Source organism: Excalfactoria chinensis, chromosome 1 (genome assembly GCF_039878825.1).
Source record: "Excalfactoria chinensis isolate bCotChi1 chromosome 1, bCotChi1.hap2, whole genome shotgun sequence".
Classification (NCBI taxonomy): Eukaryota; Metazoa; Chordata; class Aves; order Galliformes; family Phasianidae; genus Excalfactoria; species Excalfactoria chinensis.
Window position 1 is genome coordinate 87,463,445 of NC_092825.1, and position 24,116 is coordinate 87,487,560.

Here is a 24,116-nt window from a genome sequence, read left to right on the forward strand (position 1 = left end):
GCAAAGTCTGGCTGATCCTTGGTGGGGACAAGGCATGCTCCTCTGTGCACTGTTTCCTGACCTGTGGCTCTGTGAGTAGTTGAAATACAGCATTTGGAGCCTAAATGGGAGGGCTACCTCTTCTCAACTACGTCTCTGTGTCATCACATGGAGGTGTTTGTCTTATGTACATATATATGAGACCGAGTGTGCAGTACCCAGGACTCAGCTCTGATGTTAAGATCAACAGCACAGTGAATGTTTGTATCATGAGAATTTTAGCTCAGAGCCTTCTTACGAAGTCTAGAAAGCAGCCATATATGGTGGTGAAATACAGTTACCTTTTTGGGCTTTTGCTTTAGAGGCAAATTTATGATTGTCTACTGTATTCCTAAAATATGAGACACGCTGATCTGTGCTCCTAAATGCAACTGCCTTTATAAAGAGAGTGCTATCAGAATTTCATGGAAACTGAAACTGAAAAATGGACGTGGAGTCTAGAATCAGATGCTTGATGAGGTCTTACACAGAATAGCATAGAATGCCTGTACATGCAACGTTCAGTTCTGATTGCACCCTTGATGCTTAAATGTGCAACTCTTACAATTCCCACCTGCTTAGCAGGTGGAAGTGCAGGGGGAAGTTGGTGTGGAGCATCGAGTAGTTCCATGCTTAGCCAGACCACAAGATGCAGTTCAGCCTCCCCTGCTCCTGCTGCTTCTTTTATATAGCTTTGTACTGCGATCTGCTTTCATACAGTACTGATTTAAAGTTGTCATACCAGGTTTCTCATCTTGTGGGCTGTGTTTACTCATTGTGAAAACTGCTGCTTGAAGGCAAAACACTGCAAAATGTAATCTTGACAAGTATCTTGTTGCTGTTGCGAGGAGGGCACAAATATAATTTCATTTAGTTTACTTTGGGGAAAGTATTAGAATCTCACTATCATTTATTTCCATTATCCTAAGAAGTCTCACCTTGTGTAAAGGTGACCTGTGTAGTCTTGTGTTTAATGCGCGTGCAACCATTTTATTTTTTGTAAGGGAGGGAAGTTAGAGTATGTCATAATGAAGTAAGTCCAGAGAGCTGGACTGGCCCCAATTCTTGCAATACTGCTAGAGTGGGAAGTTGTCATAAGCCCTTCTTGCCTAAGGAAGAACTTGGGATGTCTCTTTATCACAATGCCAGGAAAGCAGCAACTCCCTTTCCTTTTATCTAGCTGTGATTTTGGGCACTCCTTGTTTTCTCAGTTGCTCCCTGTGAGCTTGTATTCTTTTTCTGCCTTGAGGCTATGCTCCTAGATGTATAGTTTTCCCAAACCCTGTAATTAAAGGGATTCTTGGAATTGAGGAGCCCACAGACTTGGAGAAGGCTGAGGAAAGGAAAGGAAATGGAGTAGTAAGTGTTGATATCGTTCTTGTTGTCAATTTGCTGGGGATACGTCAGGGCTTCTTGTAGGCTTATAGTCAGATGAATGCATGAGAATCAAGTGAAAAGGACGTGGAGGCAGAGGTATACTGACCTCTTCCAAGACTTTCTTGTCATGCAATTTTGTCACGATTTTGCAAGTAGAGCTGAATGTGACTGGGTTGCACTTGAGCTAAATTCTTCAAGAGAAATAATGAATCTTTACTAAGTGCTGCAGATTCAATCAGTAGCAGCTTTTGTCACTAGTCACGTGTGCTTCATCTTGTGTCCTTGTAACTTGTAGCTGACGGGGCTTTTCCAGATCCAGTGTAAAACTGGGGCTCATCTGACTCATCTCATCTGACTAGTCTTTCAACTCCTGAATTAAAATATCCTGGAGGTTCTGTCCTGCTTTGTCCTGCATATTGCTCTGTTTGTTCAGTGTTTGGTGTTTTCTTTTAATCCATGCATCTTGACCCAAGCTGTTGTGTTACTAGTATGTTTGCTGTTGCATTGCATTCTGGGATGTTTGTGTTTAGATAAATTTAGATAAATTTCTTTCTCAAAAAAACAAAATTTTCCCATTTTATTAGTGACCTTCCAGTCTAAAACGTGCTACAGAAATAACTGCACTATTTATTAACCCTTCCCTTGCTGCTTATTTCCTTCCCTCTTCAGATTACACGCTGACGGTGGAGGCGGTAAAACTGAAGCCATTCTTTGTGGCAGGCCACACCTTTGAGATGACGTGCAAGGTGTCCTCAAAAAACATCAAGACGCCCCGCTATTCTGTCCTCATTACAGCAGAGAAACCACTGACAGATCAGTCAAATCCCAATGGAACCACTCGCATAATTTCCTTGAACCAGGACTCAGTAGTGCGGCTGGAAGACTGGACGGACCAGACTCGTGTGGACGGCGTGGTTCTGGAGAAGGTCCAGGAGAATGAGTTCCGCTACAGGATGTATCAGACCCAGATTTCAGATGCTGGGCTGTATCGCTGTGTGGTGACTGCTTGGTCTCCAGGTGGCGGTGGCATGTGGCGTGAAGCAGTGAATGGCTTGTCCAACCCTATCCAGATAGACTTCCAGACATCAGGTTGGTATTGAATTTGATAAGCGTGGGTTTCATCCAGAAAGGGAGGAAGTTCTGTGACATTATTCCAGTGGTTTACCTGTTTTTGGGAAATGACTATTCTGGAAATCAGAAGGTGGTGTGATGGCTGAGAGATTTGTTTGTCTTCTTTGGTGGTACTTTTGTCTTTGGAGCTATAAGCTGTTTACAGAAAGATATTTGATAAATTAGTTACAATCATAACCTACAGATTTTCCTTTATTAATGCAGGTTTTATGATCCTGCAGACTCAGAGCTCCAGTATGGAATAATTGCTGCCATATTTTCTGACTTCATTACTAGATTGCTGTTATGTAACAATCTTTTTGGAAGAGCATTAATGTAAACTGTGTTTCTGTTCCAAAACAAACCTGATTAGCATAGTATTACACACCTTCTTGTTGATGTAATTGCAAAAAATGGTCAGGTTAAGGCAATGGCAGCGTTCCAGCAAGTGAAGACTGAATGGAAGACTATAAAGGCCTCCTGTGGCTGGCATTCAAAGCTCCACAATTTGGAATAAATTTCGGTACCTTTATGTGCATCTTGTTCCCCACATCCTTGCCCATATTCACCTGTAACATACCCTGCCTGGTGAGATTTTCCTAGAGAAATGTACCTGTCCTGGTATATTTTTGGGGTAATAGAGAGACTGGGGCAGAGTTGGTTTAGATCATCAGAGATGCATCAGATGTTAACACTAACTTCTATCATGCTTTGGAATTGGGAGCTGCTGCAGAGTTGTTTTTCTGTTTTGTTTTGTTTTTTAATAATGGTGTGTAACTCTGTGAGGGAGAGACTTCATGATTTGCTAAACCAAACTTGTGACTTCTTGAGTGCTTTTGAAGAGCTCTCAGTGTAGCCTAGGGGTGGGTACATCCTTTTTGGAGTTCTCTGGTCGGCTGCTTTATCTTGAACCTGCCTTCCTTTGTTCCAATTCATAAGCACAACTGGGGTGAAAGTCTCTCCTTACTTTCTTCATTCTTCATCTGAGTTCTGCTTCATTCTGCTTATAATATTGGGCCTGTTTTCTGAAGATGTGACTAGGCTAAAGCAGCTTGACTTCTGGTTGCCTCGATAACTAAGGTAACTGTTCTCCACCGGGTGGTTTATGAAAACACTTTTTCATAGCAGATGCACAGTGATGAGCGCAAGGGCTGAGCATAGGGGCAGCTGTGCTACAAAGGCTTCGCTTTATGAGACATTTTGAAGTGCATCATCTTAATAGCAACTCTAACAATAGCCTTGCCAGTAGCCTTGCCTGAGCTGGTTGGAGAGAAGTCAGTGACTCAGCTCAGTGCCTATTTCAGTTCTAGATCATCCCTGGTTGGCTTCTTGTTTAATATTATGGTGAGTTATTCTTCTGTAAATAACCCATATGCCTGTGTTCTAAATGCCTCTTGGAGTGATACTGTCACAGCTGAATATTGCTGTAGATTCGTTATTATTTTGAGAAGGCTTAATGGAGTGTAGCTCCAGCCCTACTACTCTTAAAACTTGAGTAAGACACAGTGGGAGAGTGACACTTGCAAAGAGTCGATGCAGAAAAAACAGCAAGAATTAAACCTGTTCCAAAACCCTCCCCTCCAAGGTCTTACATGAAGGCTTTCCTGCGCAAAGGCTGTGATTAGTGACTCTCCCAATGAGATTTACATTATGTCACTTTGAAATCTCATCCAGAAAGTTTGGCAAGATGCTATTAATATCCGTGGTTCAGAGGGAAACCTGTGAGCTATGCAAGGAAGGGAAGTGAGCGTGCTGCAGTCTTGACTTCTTTTCACTGTCAGTTTCTACTCCCTCCATTTTTGCCCAGATAGGATTTCCAGCACATGGAGTGAATGAAGAAAGGGAAGCAGCCTGCAGTGCTGCCCTGGGAATGTGTGAATTCCAGTGGCAGAGCTGAGCAGGGGGGGAGGAATGGTCCTGAAGTTTGGTCAGCCATTCTTCTTTACAAGAGAGTAAAGACAGAAAGGAGAACCCAGGCACAATTTACTGGAGAGCCATTTCCCAAAATAATCTTGGCATGCAGCAAAATCTGACTTGAAATACCTTTCTTTCTGCTATTGATGGATGAACTTTGTGTCCTTGAGTAGTTACTCAGATATCCATGCTGGACATTCATCAGTGGGCATGATGGTGACACATGATGAGCGCAGTTAGAATGGATGCTGGCAGACTTGCTTCCCTAATCACATACCCTCCTTCCCCCCCGTTTTCTGCTTGTCTGCAAAAGTGACGTTACATGTATAAAGGCAGCTGTGCTTCCTTTCCATTAGCCTTGCTCATCTGTTGTGTCTTATTACTCTGTTCTGGGCAAAAACAGGCCAACAGATATTAAAAATAAATAATTGTAACTAGATGTGTGAGACAAAATTTGTTGTGAGCATGTGTTATCTTACATCACTGTTTGCTAGGGTGTACTTTTTTTGATATAAGCCATGACCAAACTGTGACTAGGTCAGGAAGCCAGAGGTAAGTGGCACAGCTGTGGAGCAGCTATAAAAGTGCAGCTCAGATATCATACCCTTCTCCTGCATCTCTTATGGTACAGGAAACTGTCAGTTTTGTACTCCAGAAGAAGAAGCAGGTGCCAGATGTTTTCTAATGGGAATAGTGTAAGGCAGAACTGCTGAGGTTGCTAGGGTTTTCTGGGGATAAAGGGAAGTTCTCCAAAACAGGAGGGAAGATGTTAATAGGAAAAGGGTCAGAGAAAGCGGAGAGAGGTTTGAATAAGTATAAGGTGAGAAACACCTCTCTGTTAGAATCTTGAGTTCAGTGGGGATTTGTGATGAGTGGTTTATGAAATCGTTTGCCCCTTATAGTACGATTGTCTTGCTAACAGTTTTCCTGACTGTTAGGGTCTCAAAGTGTAGCAGAATGGCACTGTAAGTGTGACTGTTGAGAAGACAGTATTACATCAAAATTAAAAGGTATTCCTGTCTACCCTCTACTTTGAGGGCTTGGTCTTAGCCAACATTTTCAGTTTGCGCCGTGGAGGGGAATGAGGGGCAGAACAGATCAATATGGAAGTAGCATTTTCAGCAGAAGGAAGTCCTTAAAGGGTTTCACATGAATGTTTTAGTGGTGGGAGGAATTTATTTCTCTGATGTTTTTATTGATCTCTCTTTGGCATGGGGTGTGGAGGCTTGGGCTGGAAACCCTTCTTTCTAGTCTGACTCCCAGATATCCAAGTTGTGATGCTTCAATGAAGGATTTTTAGTGTGTGTACGTGTTGTGCGGTGTGACCTATCTGAAAGGCAGGAGGCCTGTAAGCTTTTTATATATGTGAGCTGGGGACTACACACATGAAACTTCAGGGTTTCCTGCCACAATAGGCTAGAAATGTGGCAGCGCTCTGAAATGTTTTTCCATGAACATCTGTGGAAAATGTCTTGCTCAGATTCTTTCCATTCAAGGCAGAGCTTGCTGGCACAAGCAGACACCTCCTCTCTTCTTTCTCCACTTGCTGTTGCAAAGGGACATATTTATTCCATTTCAGTTTATGATCTGAAATGTTAATGTAGAGGCATTTGCTTGAAACTTCCTGAACTTAAAAAAAAATTAGAAGTCATTTTTGTCTGCTGAACTATATAAACTGGGACTCAGGGGGAGGAGAAGGAGGAGCCTAGTAAGCCATTAGTGTTCATATTTTCAATCAATGGCAGATTGTTCTCTGCTGGATATATTTTAAGACTGGAGGGGATCTTGAGAATCCTCTGGTTCAGCCTTATGAATAACGTGGATCACTAGACTAGCTTTATAAAATGAATTCCTGCTGTATGTCTAGAGACAGTAAGCAAACTGAGTTCTGGGGAGAGGCAGGAGGAAGCCATCCAGTATGGAAGCTTTAAGAAATACTCTTCCGCGCTGCTTTTGGTCAACAGTTTCAAACAGAAGTTCTACCATCCCTTTTTAAGGGTTGCCCAGCAATATGAGTGACAAGAGCAGCTTAGAAGTGCTTGACTTGAGATTTTCTCTTAATTTCACTGCTGAATCTGTGTACAGGTACATTTGGTACAAATGGTCCCAGCTTGCCTGCAGCTGTTTTTCTATTGTTGTTTTGGCTTGGTTTTTTTTAATGCTCAAGCGCCTGGTCTCTGTGAAATCTGCCTAGTTTATCCTGGAGTCATGTGTTCTTCTTTGATATTCATTCTTTAATTTTCTATCCCTTTCAGTCTGTACCCATCAACCCAAGTTAGTGTTTAGGTTGTCTTTGCCCACTGTACGCTAACAGGGATTTCCACAGAAGTGACTTATTTTCCTTTGCCTTGAGGGAAGCAGGAAGAAGGAAGCTTTTAATCTTGTATACAGAAATATGTTATGAAGGAAGATCATTTGGAGCTTGGCTGTGCTCTGAGCTGGCTTCCTCTGTGCCATTCAGCAGAGGGCAAATAGCTCTGGAGAGGCAAAAATGAAAGAGAGCTCTAAGGGAAGCATCTCAATGAAATCTTCAGCTGTGGATTACATCTTCATGTGAGCTCATTGCTCAGCAATGTATTATCAATCTCTTTGGAAGAAGCTGAGATAAACTAAGCTGCAGAAATATGAGCTAAGTATTGATGTTGAACTTGCAATTAAAATGATGCCCTGCAATGACCCAGAGAGACACTCAGATGCAAGAAAGTAGATTAGAAAGGTTCTTAAAGGAAAGAAATCTTAATCATGGAAAAGAATGAACAGGAATGCAGCAGAAACTATTTGGCAAGAGAGACTGGTATTTTCCAGTCACAGCTAATGGGCAAGAGCGTGCTTTGTCACGGTGTGTCTTGGTGCCTGCGTGCATTAATTCTGGAAGTAGAAACCACAGACTTAAGCTACTGGGGTCTTCTTCCAGTAATAGTTGTTTTGAGGTTATGGGTGAAACCTGTTGGGGAACAGCTCTGTAAAAGAAGCTGGGAAAGGGCTGAAAGGAAACAGCATGGGTGAAAGAGCTCGTTATCTGGAGAGAGACAGAATCCACGGTTCAAATGGATGACTTGGTGCCAGGGCAGATATGAGTAATCTTGGAAGATGAAGAACTTGTGGATTGCATCTGTATTTTCCGCCTTATGGTCCACGGTGCTGGCTAATTGCAGGCAGTGAAACTGCGTGCAGCAATTGCTCTCTCTGTGCTGGGTAACGGACTGGATGTGGGGTAATTGAGTGGAGAAGCCTCCGGAGTCTGCATCTCTGTTGCCAGCCGGGTTGCTTGACCTTTCTGTGTTCTACTTTGTCTGGAAAATAAAGGTAACTCATTTCTGTGGACAGATTAGACCTTGCAGTGAAATACTGGCTAAGATGAAGTAGAAAAGTTCAAAATGTCATGTAGGACCTAGGTAATTAGGAGCTCATCTATTGTAAATCCAGATGTTGACTGGCTTTTGGTTAGTTTCCCTCCTTTCTCCCTTTTCTTACAGATTTAAGGTGTTTGGATTGATTACTGAGCTGTGAAGGAAAATGGGGTGACAGCGGGTAAACAGGGCTCAGGGAATTTTATTTTTCTCCAATGTGTAAATTCTTAAGCAGAGTTAGTTAACTGAATAAACTTCAACTCCCCCTTTCATCACCACAGCATATTCAGGGTGAATCTAGTTGAATGCTAAATAGTAAACCAAACTTGGTGCATTTTTTTTTCCTTCATTTATGCGTGGAAGAAACTTTTTTTGCTGAAAGCTGTCCTTAGGTTTTGGGCCTGGAATTTTCTGCTTTGGTTATCTGAAATTGATGGCTTGAGCAATGAGAACTGCTGCAAAAGGGCATATTCAGAAGAACCAAACCAGTCCTGATCCTGGAGCTTGGTTTCCTTGTAAGAACTTCTATACCTGTGCTACTGAATAACTTCAATTTCTTTACTTTGTCTAGAATGGTGGTGTTTTTCAAACACACAGTATTGGGATTGCTGGTTTATTTTGTAACTCTGCTTTTTAGTTTCTGAATTAGCTGAAGGCATGACATTTATCTTCAAACCTGAAGTTATTCAAATCCAATTATTTTTCAGCTTTCAGCCTACTGAATAGATTCCCTACACTTAACTTTGCTTTGTTCTTGATGAGCTTTTCAAGTCATGCTTGATCTGTCAACCCTGTGCTTGAAACTAAATTCCAGTTTGTTTATTCTCTTGAGTGACCAGCAGTTGGCAATAACAGTATTTCAAGCTATTAAGTACAGGCGGCAAGGTGAGCAAAGCCACATTGTCTGTTGTCTGCAGAGTTCTATTCTTGCCAAAGAAGAGTTCGTTACTTCCCCAGCCCACACCTTGCAGAAGATCTTGTATCACACATGCCTTGTGAGGTCCTCAAGATCATCAAAAGTGTGCTTGGAAGCATTGTCTGCTCCAGTGCCATTTTATCTGAGCTGCTAACAGTAAAGGTGTTCAGTTAAATATGGCAATGGATTTGCTTGTAACCTACTGACAGTGGCTGGCTGCTGCTTTTTTTCAAGACTGCTTCTCTCATCCCACTGCCAGACAAGTTCAGCTGAAGCCAGATTAAATTGTTTAAACTCAGGCCATTAATCAGGCAAATCATAATCAGGTTAAAAGCAGTGATGGTGTTTTATTCTCTAGAATAGAAACAAACAAAAAACCTAGAACCCTTCTGTAGAGGAGGTTGGCAGTTCAATGACTTTTCATGAGGGGCAGAGGGATCTTCTCAGCTTCTGTGAGTCTTTTGTAGGCTGTGTAGTGACTATAGCTTTGGCAAACGTACCTTATGTCGGAGGGTAAGGGATTACATGGTCATCTTGATCCAGCTCAGGGCTAAATGGTGTCTCTTGCAAACAGGCTCTTGTCTTCTCAGGTTATGTGGAGGAGTAAAAGCCATAAATGAAGAGGCCTTATTCTGTCCTTTTATGCCTGAGGACAGCCTGAGGCCCAGAGCATGGGGCATGTAGACAGAAAATATTGCTAAAGAATTAAGGTACTCCTCTTGAAAAGCTGCAACTCCAGTTTTCAAGGCTAAGCCATTAAGAATTCAATGTAAGGAAGATAACTTGCATTTAAAAAAAATACATTAATTAAGAAAAAATTAAATTCCCTCTTTAGCTTGAGAAGGAAGAGCTCAGCACCTGACATACCTCTGGGCTCTGTCAAAATCAAGTCCTTGTAACATGGGACAGTGATATCTCCCCTGGAGTTACAGATGGTAATTTTCAGGAGACATACCCTGGTAGGAAAATAACCAAAGGGAAATAACTGTGGCTTATTAAAGGTAAATACAATCATGAAATGACAGTCAAGTTGCTGCTTTGCAGCTGCCTTATTGCCCAGGAAGCTTTGACTCTTAATGTGGAAGGTAGACAAGAGATGAACTTGCAGTCCCAGAACTGAGGAGTATGCAGTGATGCTGCATTGCCACAATACTTCCTTTCCTGGCAGAGACACCAAACAAACTCAGCACTTACCCTAATGATGTTTGGATGCCAACAGTACTCAAACTCCACTCTGTATTAGTGGTTTTTTTTTGGCATGCTGGGTTTGGAATCCAGTATCTGCTAAATGCAGGTGACTGGACTGTTGATCTAGAAATAAAACTCTGTATGTGTACCCTTCTGTCTTTCTTTTTTTCACCCTACCAGGGCAGGGATAAGACAGCCCAGCCGTAGCCTGACCAAGTTGGGACCACATCGTTCTTTCTTGCCTGATCCCTGCCATCATCCAACAGAGCTGGGCCTATGTGTTGGAGCAGGGTACCCACTGCCAGGTTGTAGGACCCAGGCAGCAACCAGAATTATTTCAGTGCTCTTTTGCATTCAGTCAGTGCAGCAGAGGAATGTGCTGGGAATGTGGGGATGTTCCTAGCAGTCTTGACAGTCACTCTGCTGCTGTGGCAGCAGAGTCACAGTTGAGGACTCACCTGGAGAGCCCTGGTCCGTCTTGCCTCTGACTAGTCCCTAGGGCCTTGAACCTCTGTCTGCGTAGCTACCTCAAACCCCACCAAAGACAAAAATTAAGTTATATGAAATACCTTGTTTTAGTTGAAGAAGAATAATCAAGTAGGCTGCAAAGGCAATATGGTTGTAGCGTGTGTCTGTTCCAGGCAAGGGCATGTCAGTATACATGGAATTCCCATAGAGTTTGGACAAGGCTGAGAAAGAAGTCAGTCTAATATCTATTTCCTCAGGAAATAATCCTGTTATGCTACTTCTCTTTTATTCTTGCTTCATGTGGGTACCTTACAATCTTATTTTTTTAATAGAGACGACTTCTGGGGAATGGGTATAAACCTCTAGGATGTTTGTCCACATCCTGTCCTCGTGTACAAACTGAATCTGCTTCTGGGGCAGAGAAGGCTGTAAGAGGTTTATGGTTTAGCACAGCACAGCAGATTGTGTGCGGTGAAATTGTTGGAGAGGAATCCTGGAAGCCACAGAGTGATTATTGCAGTGTAATTGTAATTCATTTCTTAGTGTGCTGTATAATCTCTGATGAAAACAAGTCAGGCCCCTGTAACCTAGAACAGCTTCACTGGAGATGAAAGCTCTAGCTCTGTGGCATCTGCAAGTTTCTTTTCAGAACCTTGATGAGTTCTTAGTGCAGCTTTCCACATGAACCTGTTAAGACAGCAGGGGACAAGTGGGTTGCTTAGCTGAATTTCTTAACTGTTCTCTATCAAAAATAGTGTTTGCCACAGGTCTTTAGCAGATTTGAAATTTGCAGTTTCTGTACTTAAACAGTAACGTGTGAGAGGAGGGAATGTCTTCCAACAGTTCACTTTTCTTGCCCAAATTACCTTTTTGTTCTTGTTGTTGCTTCTGCTCCTGTCCCAGAAGTAGCTGAGCCAGTTAATGACAGCAGCTAACAGAATCTAGGGTGAGTGAAAGCTGTTACATCATAATCCGAATCTCAAGTTCCTTTGTGAACTCCCTGGCCCTTTCCCCCAAAGCCATCCCAGAGACCACCATTGTCATCAGCTTCCCTCGTGCTCATCTCTTCCACCTTATTTAGCAGAGAAATAACTGTGAGTATTTTGACGTGTTCTTTGTTTTCTGCCCTGTGAAACAGAAAGTACTAGCAATGTAGGTGTATCTGAGGAACTGATTTTGTGAATTTTGCATTGGAGATATGCTTGTCAAAATGAGGGGAAGTTTTGTTACCATCTGCATCTCAGAAGTCAAACACATACACTGTTACGGTGTCTGAGCATTTCATAACAGCCCAGTGGTTTTCATCATTACCATCACCACTTTACAGCTGAAGGAGTTACCATACCCTTGGGCATTGAGATATCTTGTACAAAAGAAGCTATCTGTAGCAGAGCCGGAAGGAAAACCCACAGAAAAGTGTTATCAGATGCATTTCTCCTATTGTCTGTGTTTCACTTCTGCGGCAGAGCCACCTGTACTATTAAATTAATGGATTGCTCTAACTTGAATTCCTATTGACAGTGTCAGCCAAAATGATCTGTGCTGGATTAGCCTGAGGACCTGAACTTTATTCTTCCGTGAGAAGTCACCAGTGGCGAAAGGGCTCATTTTGCACAGGATGGTGGAAGGCAGACTTGGTTGGTGACTTTGTGCTGTGCAACAGGCCTGGCAGATTAGTGGCTAAAAATGGATGACTGTTTTGCCCAAACTTGCAGGATCGCTTATCCTTACTTCAAAGCTCAGTCTCAGCAAACAAGTAGAGGATGTAATGTAATGTACAAAAAAGGTTACGGACTCTGAAGAAAAAGCATATCATGAATAATTGTGGTTACTCTTTTCTAGGTCCTGTGTTTAATGTCTCGGTGTATTCTGACAACCTGACGATTTACCAAGGTGAACTGGCAGATTTGCTCTGTATCATCACAACAGATGGAATGACACTAGAGCCAGGTATTTTGACAAAAATATTTCCCTTGTAACTCAATTGCTTTGTGATTAAATACTAGCAGCTACAACGCTGTGTCATTTGAGTGAAGCTGACTGAGGGTAACACTGAAAATCCTACAGAACTAGATAAATAACAGGAGAGAGTACTTGCTTTGCACAGCCAAGTTTAAGACAAGGTTTGTGTTTCACACTCTTGATAGAAGGAAAAAAGTGTTCCTGTTGCTAACTCTGCCCCTGTGCTGTCTGTACAACTGACACCGGTGCTGGCAGTCTCTGCCTGCAACCACTAGATGAGCATGGGAACTGTTCCTGACTCCTTTAATTAAAAAGGAGATATGTTTGCAAAACCTTCACAGTCATCTGTAAGCGGTCTTAAAATCACCTGATCAGTCAACTCAACACTTCACAGTGAATTTGAGGCTTAATGTAAATCTAAAAATCATAAAAACTGATTACTGCAGCCTTGGTACTGAAATGGATGTTAATTCCCATTGCCTTCAGAAGCAAGCCTTCTTTTTTGCATGGGAAGAAACACACAGTACCTAATCATTGTGGGAAGGACGATGGGCACTTGGAAGGCAAGCATTTGTGAAAGGCTGAAAAGTTCAGAGAATTGCTCAAAACTTAGCTGCTTGCCCAACATTGCCTGAGCTGCTTTTCATCATAATGCTGTGTGAGCAGCTCTGGTTTCTGGACTCAGAGTTTGAGTTTGGAGCGAGTTTAGTTCCTTTTTTTCTATTAAGTCATGTTATATATGTGAATATATGAAATGTTTAGAAGAAACCTATATAAATACATAAAAATATGTATGTATGTATCTAAATGTAAAGATGCCACAGTTCTTGGGAATCTTGGAAATCTGTGCACAAGCCACGACAAAAAATGGTGCTGTGTGGCAAATGTTACTTAGTGTAGTAGTTAATGAGATGAAGTGCCAAGCTTAGTAGAGGTTCATCACTTGGAAATTGCAGAATGTCTGTTCTGTGTTAAATCTGAGTGTAGCAGGGAGGCAATTTGCTAGATTACAGTTCTCTGCTGCCTGTGGAAAAATGATGGAAGTCTGTGGATTGTATTACTGAAATGCTTGGTAAGGAGCAAATGCTGGGTGAACTTTATTCCTGTCAAAAGATTAATAGTGTGGGATATTGGACAGTCTGCAGCAATGTATGTCTGTATATATGCCTCAGTTTCTGCTCAGCAGAATGCCTCGGCTCAGTTGAGGTGTTCCCATGCTCTTACAGGTAGTGTTGCAAGGCAGTAGTAACTCCAAGCAGCTGGCTTCCTGTGCAAAGAGAGCAATAACTGCTAGCAGGGAGCACCTGCTGCTTCTGATGATGTTTTACAGCTAAAATAAGCCTGGGGTTGCCTTGTGAAAGAGACCTCAGCATCTCCAACTGATTTAGAACCTGAAAAGAGGCCACTTACTAACAGTGGGGCTCACCTACTAGTGCATTTGAGTTTGTGATGCTTTTGTGTGTGTTTGGTAGTTTGAGACGGGGAGAAGGACTGACAAGAGAAAGATAATCAAATAGACAGAAATAAAAAGATGGCCTTTTCGCGGAGCTGCTGATCAGCAGAGTTAGACTTAAAGTGGGAAGTTCCATAAGGGAGTATGAATGTCTGTTGAATCAATAGATGATACCTGCGTTTGGAAATGTTGCCCTTTTCGCACATTATGAGCATCCAGTGCAGAGCTGTAAATGTCAGCACTGCAATCTGTTTTGTAGCTGGTTAATATTATCTGGAAGAGGCAACTCTCTGCTCTGTGGTTGTTTTTTGGTTATTGATGTTTGGGTTTTTTTTTTTGTGTGTGTGTGTTCTTGTGACTTATTTGTCTATAATGGGGCAGATGAGGCACACACAGTGGATATCTAGAGAAAGGAGTAAAGAAATGTGGTATTGTGGCAAGTGTTGGGGGAACATGTTGGTCTCTGCTCTGAGCCTCCAGTTGCTGAATGAGCAAGATTTGGGTCTAGCCAGTTGTGCTCTGTGTGTCTATGTGGTAAAGTTCCATCTGGGCATTTCAGGTGGCCCTAAAAAGCTGATGCCCCTCCAGCCCTTGCTGGTCTTCTGGTTGAAACTGGCAGCAAAGCTGCAGGAAACATCAGGAATCTATGCAGCAGCAGTAGGGTGTGCAGATTTCCCTTGTCATTCTGCATTCTTGGCCTTCAGGGTTGGAGGGGAATAGAGAAGTGGGATAACTAAGCAGGTTGGGTAGAGATGGTCCTTAAGGGCTCATTTAGCAACAACCTGGTGTAATCACTTGACTTTCTTTCCTCCTGTATCTCATCTCTGATCTGAATCTGCACTGAGTAGGTATCACAATGTAGTTCACCATTCAAATGGAGAGTTCCTTTTTAAATTAATGCCAAAACACTAGACAGACTCAAAATAACAGCACTGTTCCATCCCAGCAGGGAAATGAGGTGTGTTGTTGGGAAAAGCCCCTACACCAGATAATGAGACAGGAAGAGCAAGTGTTGCTAGCATCTCCTAGAAGAAAACAGTTGGCAATCATGGCTTTTCAGGTTGGGAACTCAAGAGAGGAAAGCGGAGCAATAGTCTGTGCACATTTCTATCCCGACTATATTCTGTGGGTCATGATGGCTTTCAAGAGGTCTGCTGTTCTGTTGTTAGATCTGCCACAGCAGTGTATTTTGAGCAGAGAAGGATCAGGGAATTTCATAAGATCTTTTGTTAAACGCACTTCCTGGACAGTTTGAATGCACTTGATATGCCAGCTGGCTCTGGTCTTGTACATGAGGCACTCAACTTCACAAGCATGTGAGTAGATTAGTATGTATGCTTTATATAGGAATACGAAGTGTTGGGTGCCACCTCTTTCCCCCCCTTCATGCGTACAATCAGAAAATTAAAGTACTTTCAAGGAGCTGAGGAAAAGCTAAACAGACGATGATCTTTATCACTCCCCTTCTCAGCTCCATTTGTTTCTAGAAGCGTTACTTACGGGTTGGTTCCTCCTCTAGTAGAGGCGATTCACCATTGTGTTCCTGCGAGTATGCACGCCCACCCTGTGGGAAACTTTCAAAAGGGTTGAAAAGGTTTTGGCTTGACTGCTACGTGGTTTAATTTCCTCTGTTTCTCTGAGACCCTGCTGAAGTGGAGTGTGCATTACTGAGCTCAGTACGTGGCAGCAACCGTTCCATCTAAAGAAGTGCTGCTTTGGCTTGGCAGCTATAGCTGGTGTTTTGAATTTGTACAAGGGGAGCATGTGTGTGTCAGGGGGGAATAGTAGTAGTACTTCTGTGCCCTGAAGATATAAAAGCTGCTTCTGATGTTTCTGTTGAATACACATTTCCGCAAACGATCTCTCTAGACTTCCCAGATCACCCCTTCTTGGGCTATGTGCAAAGGGATTTTAAAGTGTTACTTACTCTGCCTGAAAGAGGTGGGGTTTTTTTCAGTCCGCTCCAGACAGACCCAGTGGGTACTCTGGAGAATTTAACAAAACCAGCTTGTTTACCTCTTGTATGGTTTGAAGTGGTTCGCTCGGCTCTCTAGGAAGCCCTATTCAACCTCATTTAAATGTAGTAAACAAAAAGGGTCTCAAAATTGTGATTCAACACTGTAACAAGATGCTGAGAGAGCTCCATTCTAAGTAGTGGAAGTGTATGGTTCCTAAGAGCTGGTCTAGAAATAGGATTCCCTGTTTCAGGGACTGATTGGCCAGGGAAGCAGCTAAGACCCAGACAGCTTAGTCCTGTGTGTCAAATCGAAATATGCATAAAGATGTGCTTTACATGTTGATGATCCTCACTAGCTGAGGAGGGGAAGAAGCATAGCACCACTATTACTCAGCTTGCAGGGCCTCTGAAGCACCCAATTCCCAGACTCTGCGTTCGGTTATGGAAGGAGCTGAGTTGCAAGAGCTGCTGCTGACACTGAGGTCCTTGATTGCCTTCTGAATGATGTCATCCAGTGCCAGGATGACTTCCCTAGCGCATGGACACTTACTGTCCTTACTTGTGGAAGAAACCTTTGCGGTGTTAACCACGCGTGTGATTCCAGTGGGAGTGTTTTGTTTTTTGCAGCCTGAGGACAAAAACTGAGTGGCTTGTCACCATACGAGGGGCGTGTGGCATTCTGCAGATGCTTTTGGGAAGCCTTGCATGTGGCCTGTTTTACGTCAGTAAAATCACATATTTGTTAGCACTTGGGAGCTGCTTGGAATGTTCATCACTGAGCTGCAGAGAGCGCTTGATTCATGTCCTTGTTTTGCTAGATTTGAAAAATGTGAGAGAGATAGAAAGGAATCAGATGACTTTGCTGTATGAAGCTAGTTCAAGGAGGATGGTGACAAAGAGTTCTCAGAGCCAAATCCTCCCTCTGACTGTTTGCAGTGAGTCACTAATTGCACGCTGTGTATACTGACTAATAAAATATGTTGGCATAATAGTTGTCCCATGTTGTAATTACGGAAGATAGATTCAGCTATTTCAAAACGACAGCAAATGCTCGCATTCATCTTTGCATGTTGAGGGAAGAGAACCTCAAATTACTGACTGAAAGAAGTAGTTGCCTGGGCATCTAGAAGCTATTTTATTTTATTCTATTATTTTTCACCTAACTTATTGTTGAAATCCATTTCCACAAATGCAGTGGTGTATTTGGTGCAGTTGGACTCAGCCTGGAAGGTATCCATGTGTTCCATACCTGAAAGCACAGAGCAAATGGCAGTTTTGATGAACTTCCCAAGGAATTGGTCATTCCCAACAGGGACTGCCTGTGGGCTAACGTTACTGCCTTATTTGGCATAAACAGGCAGCAGAGGAGGAGGGTAGTTTATAGAAACAGCTCTCTCAAATTGAGGCCCCGCTTCCCATAGATAGTTGGATGAGCGTACGAGGCAGAGGTCAAGGCTTGTTGTTTTTAATTGGACGTGTTTGTGCGGTTATTTGTGTTAGCTCTGCTTTAAGGAGAGGGGTTCAGAGTGGTATGCCGTGTAACAAAGAGTGTGATAGGAAAGTATGATTGTTGTGCGGGCTGCTGGTCTGTATGACCTACGTAGACCTTATGTAGGATCAGAAAACCTGCTGTGGGGCTGCAAGTGTAGGGTGTGCTGCGTTGTCACCCATAGCAGCTTACCATGATGGGTGGGGTCATAAACTAGATGCTGTCCTAAAACTGTTCGGTCAGCCAGTATCCCTGGCAGTAACAGCATGCTTACGTCTGCTTTCACATGTTTTTGTTTTCCAAGATGTGTGTAAAAACAGAGCACCTTACTGGGGCGTTAATGATCCCCCAGACAGCAGCAGGTGGTTTTTGTCTGCAGTAAGGAAGAACGAAGCACCTGGCCAGCTGATGCTGTACCTCAGATAGCAGTGCTGAGGATGTATCTGCCTTTATAAGATTATTCTAAGGTTCTCTATCTTCTCAGAGTGCCAGCTTGCCTGATAAAGGCTTAAAAATGGTCTTTACTCTTATCTACAAAGAATTTAAGTAAAGCTGAGGGTTTGGGGCTTAGATGAAAGATCAGTTCTACATTTCAGATTGGTAATACTGTATTTTTTAGAGTTCTCAGTGCTGGCAAGTGGAGGATTGATATATATGCTCAAAATCAAAGGGTCTGTCTTAGGTGTGAGAAGGCATCACAAAACTTAGGGTAAAAATAGTAACCTCTGTTTCCAGCAAGCTCCTATCAGCTTGTTAATGCACCCGGAAGAGGGAACTGTTGAACCAATTGAGTGGGCATCTGGAGCCCCTTCCTGTCTATGCTATAGGTCATCTCATGTTTCAAGCTCTATCAGGTATTTCTGAGTTTGCATTAGCAAAACATAGTGGTGATTTTTCTAATAGATACTCAGCTACAACAGCCTAATAGGGCTAAGATTGTGATGCCCTGATGTGATCAATAAGATCTTGCACAAAAGTAGAAGGAGCTAAATATGTTGGTGTGGAAGGTGCTGCAGATTGTTTGTGTGGACTGTCTCCTTGCATAATATATCTTGTACACGGCACGATGTGTGATCATCCATGGCAGTAACTGACAATTGTGGAAGAAGCATGTGAAAGCAGGCTTTGCTCTGGAATACCTTGTATTTTTGCAGGTAATTTTTTTTTTCCTGCTTTTTGCTCTTTATTTATTCAGGCAGACTAAACGTGAAGCAGGTGCTTTAGGAATGAGCACTCTGTAGTTATATAGGTGCTGCCTGAAGCTAATGATGGAAATCACTCTCTGCTAGCAAATACCTTCTACTGCCACTCCCTTTTCAGTGTAGCTTCAGCATAGAATCGTAGAATTTCCCAGGTTGGAAAAGACCTCGAAGATCATCAAGTCCAATCGCAGCCTAACCATAGTACCCTAACTCTAACAACCCTCTGCTAAATCATATCCCTGAGCACCACATCCAAACGGCTCTTAAAGTTTAACACGTCCAGGGATGGCGATTCAGCCACCTTCCTGGGGAGCCTATTCCAGTACTTGACTACCCTTTCTGTAAAGAAGTGTTTCCTAACATCCAACCTAAACTTACCCTGGCGCAACCCTTCTCATGACACCAGGCCTGCCTTGCTGATTACTTAGGATAGTAGGCAGGAAAGCAAGTGTTTGCTATGGTGTAGTGTTGGTTATAATGCTTGCAGATCAGCCTTTCTGCTGAGAAGTGGCAACATGAATGCTCGGTGGAGCTCAGTGACATTGTCCAAATTCTTCTTATTCCTGCAAATGCAGATGATATGTCCTTTGATGTCTCCTGGTTTGCCGTGCGCTCCTTTGCGTTGGACAGAGAGCCTGTTTTGCTGGCCTCAGTGGACCGGAGAGGGATCGTGACTCAGAGCAGGAGAAATGGGAGCAGTGATCTGAGCCTGGAGAGAATCAGCCCGCTGGAATTCCGTCTCCGCATTCACGGCTGTGAGGATCATGACTTCGGGAACCACTACTGCGTAGTCACCCCGTGGGTGCGCTCTGCCACCGGTGTGTGGCAACAGGAACCTGACATCAGAGCCAAGCCTATCTTTCTATCTGTAAAAATGGATGGTAAGAGCAGTACTCTAGTTTCTGTTGTGGGATTTTTAACAGCTTGTTATGTTTTTTGTGGCAAGTGCTCTCTGTCACACATACCTTTAATCTAAGTAGACATCGCTATCCTTTTTCTGTAGTTTGCAACTTCTAATTCCAAATTCTGTAGACTAGTTGGTTTATACTCTGAAGTGTTCTTTTTCCTGTTGTGTTAGTGATGTTTTGCATAGCTAGGGTATCTTTTAATCAAGACTTAGTATTCTCTCCAAATGTTAACCCATTTTCTTCCTACAGGAGGAAGCCTTGGCTTGCATCTTCAGTGTGCTGAAATAGGGTCATGCTGTGGTTAATGTCAAAGCTGGGCATGAAACATCAGAGCTCTGTCTCCTTCCTCCCTCCCCTAACCACAAGATGTGCTATTCACTGCACTTAGTGCCTTATCTGCTGTGCAACCTGAGTTGCAAGTGTTGCTGGATTTTGTGAGAAGCTAAATGTGTGCTAGGTATTGCATTCAGTACACGGCTGAGAAGGAAGATGAATGCAGGAGGGATTTCAAACTGGTTGCTTTCTTCTCAGCATTTCCATGAAAAGTCACATTGAGAAATTCCGTGGACTTGAATCAGAAGATCTTGTTATTCCCACTGTACTATTATAACTGTACTTTCCAATCTCCTGTTTCTTGACCCTGCTTTTTAACAGTGCAGTAGGGCCTACCATCCAAGTTTCCTGTTTATGTGCCAGCCTTGTGGTTTAATAGGCAGGGCTGCTGAGTGGCGGTGAGTGTACTTTGCCAGTAGTTCTAGTCAAGCGAATTGTAAAGAAGCCTACTATTTGCTGTTTGGAAACAGTCATATAAAGAAGATTGCAGACACAGTATGCCCCTGAATAGAGAACCTTTGGAAGGCATTTGTTTGGAGGATTGGGTGTTGAGATATCTCTTGGAAGTACCTTCCTTTTGCTTTCTTGCTCCAGTATTTCTTGTGTGTTTCCAGCCTCCCTGAAGCTCTGAAACGGTGAAGGAAGCAGTAAGGTGAAGTGGTAAGGGAGTCTGATGACACACCAGTATCCCAAACCTCTAAAGAACAGAAATCAAGGAGGAAAAATAATTTAACTTCCTTCTGAAATAAGTAATCTGCCTGTGACAGAAATATGTGGGTTTTTTCCCCTCCCTTCTTTTAGGCAAGAAAAATAATGCAGATCTTCAGATTTCTCAGTAATATGGAATGACTTTGCCTTCCTTCCTTTTTTTCAGTTCTGAATGCTTTCAAGTATCCCCTATTGATTGGCATCGGTCTGGCTACTGTCATTGGACTCTTATCCTGCCTCATTGGCTACTGCAGCTCCCGTTGGTGCTGCAAGAAGGAAGTACAGGAAACAAGACGAGAGCGTCGCCGGCTGATGTCGATGGAGATGGACTGAGTGTGGGAGCCAGACACACTTGCATTTTGGGAGAGAGTCACAGGGCTCTTGGACTGTGCTGAGACACTCATTCACAGGCCCAGTTGAGACAATGCTTTTCCTCTCTGGTTTCAGCCTGGACCTCAAGCTTCTCCTTGTTACACGTCGTGTCCTGAGAGCTTTCGGGCCATATCTAGTGACTCAGAGTTCTCCTTTCTCCAGCAGCACTTTCTGCGTAGAGGTCATGTCCTTTTAATGTATGAACTGTTGAGCCTACTTTCAGCAGGGCCCTGTGACAAAAATTCACTATGTGTTATTTAGTTTTTAATGTTTTGTTTTTGCCCCTCTTGGATTTGAAAAGATCTTCTACTATGAAAACATGTTGAGTAGTGTGGCGTGCAGGAAGGGACTGGTAAAATCGTTAGACTTTTTTTTTTGTATTAACCAATCTACTTTTCTCCTCTACCTCCACTGCAGCATCCTGTCCACTTTTTCTCTCTGCCTTGATATCTCAGACTTCTTTGTATTGCTTGAAGGCTGGAGAAGGGTATTCCACTGGAGTCACAAGAGGCTGTTCCAGAAAGTAATTGATTTTTGGCTGTTGCATACCTTCTCTTCCCCAGCTTTCAAAGAATTTACAATTAATCTGAAAACAAAATTTGCCTGGAGGTCTTTGAGATGCTCTTCTTAAAGTTTTATTTTGTTTATTTGTTATTTTTCAGTGCTCATAGCCCGTATCCGTGTTGAACAGGGGCTAACTTAGCAACCCTGAAGAGTCAGCCCTCAGACGAGCATTTGTTAGATGACTGCTTGCAGCCACCTTCTCCCCAACCCTTCCACCTTCTTTTCTCCCCACTACAGCTGCTCACAACGTGCCTCAGACACTGCTCTGCTTGTAGCGGGGGGGCAACGTGGTGTTGAGAGACAAGGCCCAGCCTTTGCTGGCTTTGTCGGAGAGGTAGGAGACCTTGTACCGCTGATGCAGCGTGACTCATGAATAAAACATGAGATGGATCTTTTTGTGCAGTGAACCAACTGATGACGTTCAGAGACCTGTAAACTGTTACCAAGTGCACAGACCAGATTCCAGCACTACTTCTGCCAGTTGCTCAGTGGTAACCCTTGAACTTGTGAGCAGTCTGAGATCTGCAGTAGTTCAGGGTAGGAATATGAGCAAGCCCAAGAGGGCAGCAAAAACCCTTCAGGTTCCCATGATCCTGGTCTTGTTGCATAGCTTACAGCGAGGATTTCCCTAAGAGTTTGAGGCTTATTCCTGGGTGCTATATAGTATCATGAGTCCTGCTTTGGTCTTCCACTTTCACTGACCTGGCTCCTGGTAGGGAGCAACTTCTTTTCCAGGCAGTGCTGTCTTTCCAGCACAGCTGGTATTTTAAGCAATAAAAGTCAGAATAAAGATACTGTGTACAAGGAGGTAGGACTACATCATAACCTAACATCACAGCCGTGGGTCTGGTTTGCATCAGGAAGAGCGGGAAATGTAGAGGTAAGGCCAGGGCTTAATCCTGTACTGATTTGATTTTTTAGTGGGTTTTTTGTTTGTTTGTTTTTAGGATAAAATGAAAGATGTTGGAGGATGGCATCCCCAGAAAGCAGTGGTTGTGGTATGCCAATATAGACACTAGTTATGTACTAGACAATCATCGTCACTAATAGCTCATCCCAGTATAATATATACCTGGGGAGCTGCAGGTCTAACATCTGTGCTACAATGACCTCAGTTCACATTAGTTTGTGAAAGCTTTCACTGAACCACTCAACACTGCTGCTATTCCAATACTATTGCAGTAAGATTGATGTTGTGGTTTATTCGTGTCTTGTGTGATGACCTCTTTCTGAGGTTGGTGTGAAGGTTTTTTCTAGAAGGATTGTGTTCTGCCTCCAGCATGTGAACATGCATGCAGTCACATTGTTGGTGGGTTAACTTTGGCTTTATATACATACACACACAGGCGTCCAATGATTTTTGGGAGCTGAATGTAAGACATCTTTAACATGGACTTGATTTGCAGAGATGAGGTTTGCAATTCCTTATTTAACTGCTTGATATTTCATGTAGAGTTCCAAAGCTGTGACACCTGTGAACCTCTGGAGGACTTTGACCAAAACATTCATGGCAGATTCTTCTTCTGGCCCAGTGATTATTTTTTTGCTTGTTTTTCTCTTGAAGAGGTCTGGAAGGGCCTATGTTGCAGACAGATGTAGCTGCCTCTGCTGAGGAATGGGGCAGAAGCAGTCTACCCTCCACTGTGAAAGCCTGGAGATCTTTAGTAATGCTTTCCAAAGAAAGGGAGTTGAAGAAATCATTTACTCATATCACTTTGACAGCAGCATTTTTCTTCTCCTTCCTGGCTACTGTAGCGAAATCTTTCTTTTCCTTGGCCATTTTGGAACACCATACAGACATCTGGGATGCTGGCTGTCCTTCCCACACTCATCTAAGCAGCTTCTTTCTTGCGTTAACCTCTGCTTTCTTCACAGAAGGCCTGTGGAATCGGGGTGTCTTGGTTGTGGAGGCTGGTAGTGGTGGTGAGGTTCAAAGCACAGCATCAGTCACTTGCTGTCCTAGCGGGCTGACTCCTTATTTATGTGCTCTAGCTTAAGTTTTAGGGAAGGAGGGTCATGACTGTAATGCAATAATTAGGGAATGAGTGAGCGGGGACCTGACAGTTCTTCCTAAGCACACAACGTAGCACACTTTATCCCTGCCAGAAAAAAAAACTCAGGGTTATTTTGGTCAGGTCTCCCTGCTTGTCTGTCATGGAAGGTCTCTGTGTCCTTAGCTAGTGCTGACCTTCTTTCGTGGCAGGTAACAAACCATCTCCGTCATTCCAAGTGAAGCAAGTTCCCTGCTATAGCTCATACTGCTGCCAGCCCCTTGGAAGGCAATGCTGCATCCCCTTACACCCTGTATCTGCTGTAGTTGGAAGGCTAGAAGCTGAGGGGCTAGGCTTTACCCCACAGGTTTCCTTCTACTTGTGCCAATTTTGTATTATCCCTTTTTTAAAAATAGAGTGGGAATCTTGTCTCCAGTGAAAAAAGAAAAAAAAAAAAGAAAAAGAAAAAAGACTTTTGGTCACTTTCATGTTTTTTATTGTTTCTTGTGTGAGTGATGGTGTGTGTGCACCTGATCGTGCATTAAAACCTGCAGAGTATCAGGAGAGTAAGCTGCCTGAAATGTGTTGCAAGCATCCATATCCTCTCAGCTGCAACCTGTGGTATTGTCTAAGTATCCTAAGGGCTCGTGTTGATCTTCCTCTGTTCACATTGCCACATCTCCTGGGTAAGCTGGTAAATTCCTCCAGGCACTTGGAATTCAATCCAGGACAAGCTTGAGCATATAGCAGAAGGGCAAGATGTTTGTTTTCTTTTGTTTTGATTTCAAAGTTACAAAACAAAGTGTTTGGCACGGTTCTGGAATGCAGGTACCCAA

General features: G+C 43.1%; 1 protein-coding gene across 1 annotated transcript in view; it reads left to right on the top strand.

Annotated features, from left to right (window-relative positions):
* PTGFRN (prostaglandin F2 receptor inhibitor) overlaps positions 1–24,116 on the top strand; it is a 64,528-nt gene extending 40,412 nt beyond the window's left edge. Inside the window, 4 exon segments of the mRNA XM_072326523.1 lie at positions 2,065–2,484; positions 12,184–12,291; positions 18,980–19,285; positions 20,520–24,116. Coding sequence (XP_072182624.1) covers positions 2,065–2,484; positions 12,184–12,291; positions 18,980–19,285; positions 20,520–20,686 — 1,001 coding nt within the window. The 3' untranslated portion in view covers positions 20,687–24,116.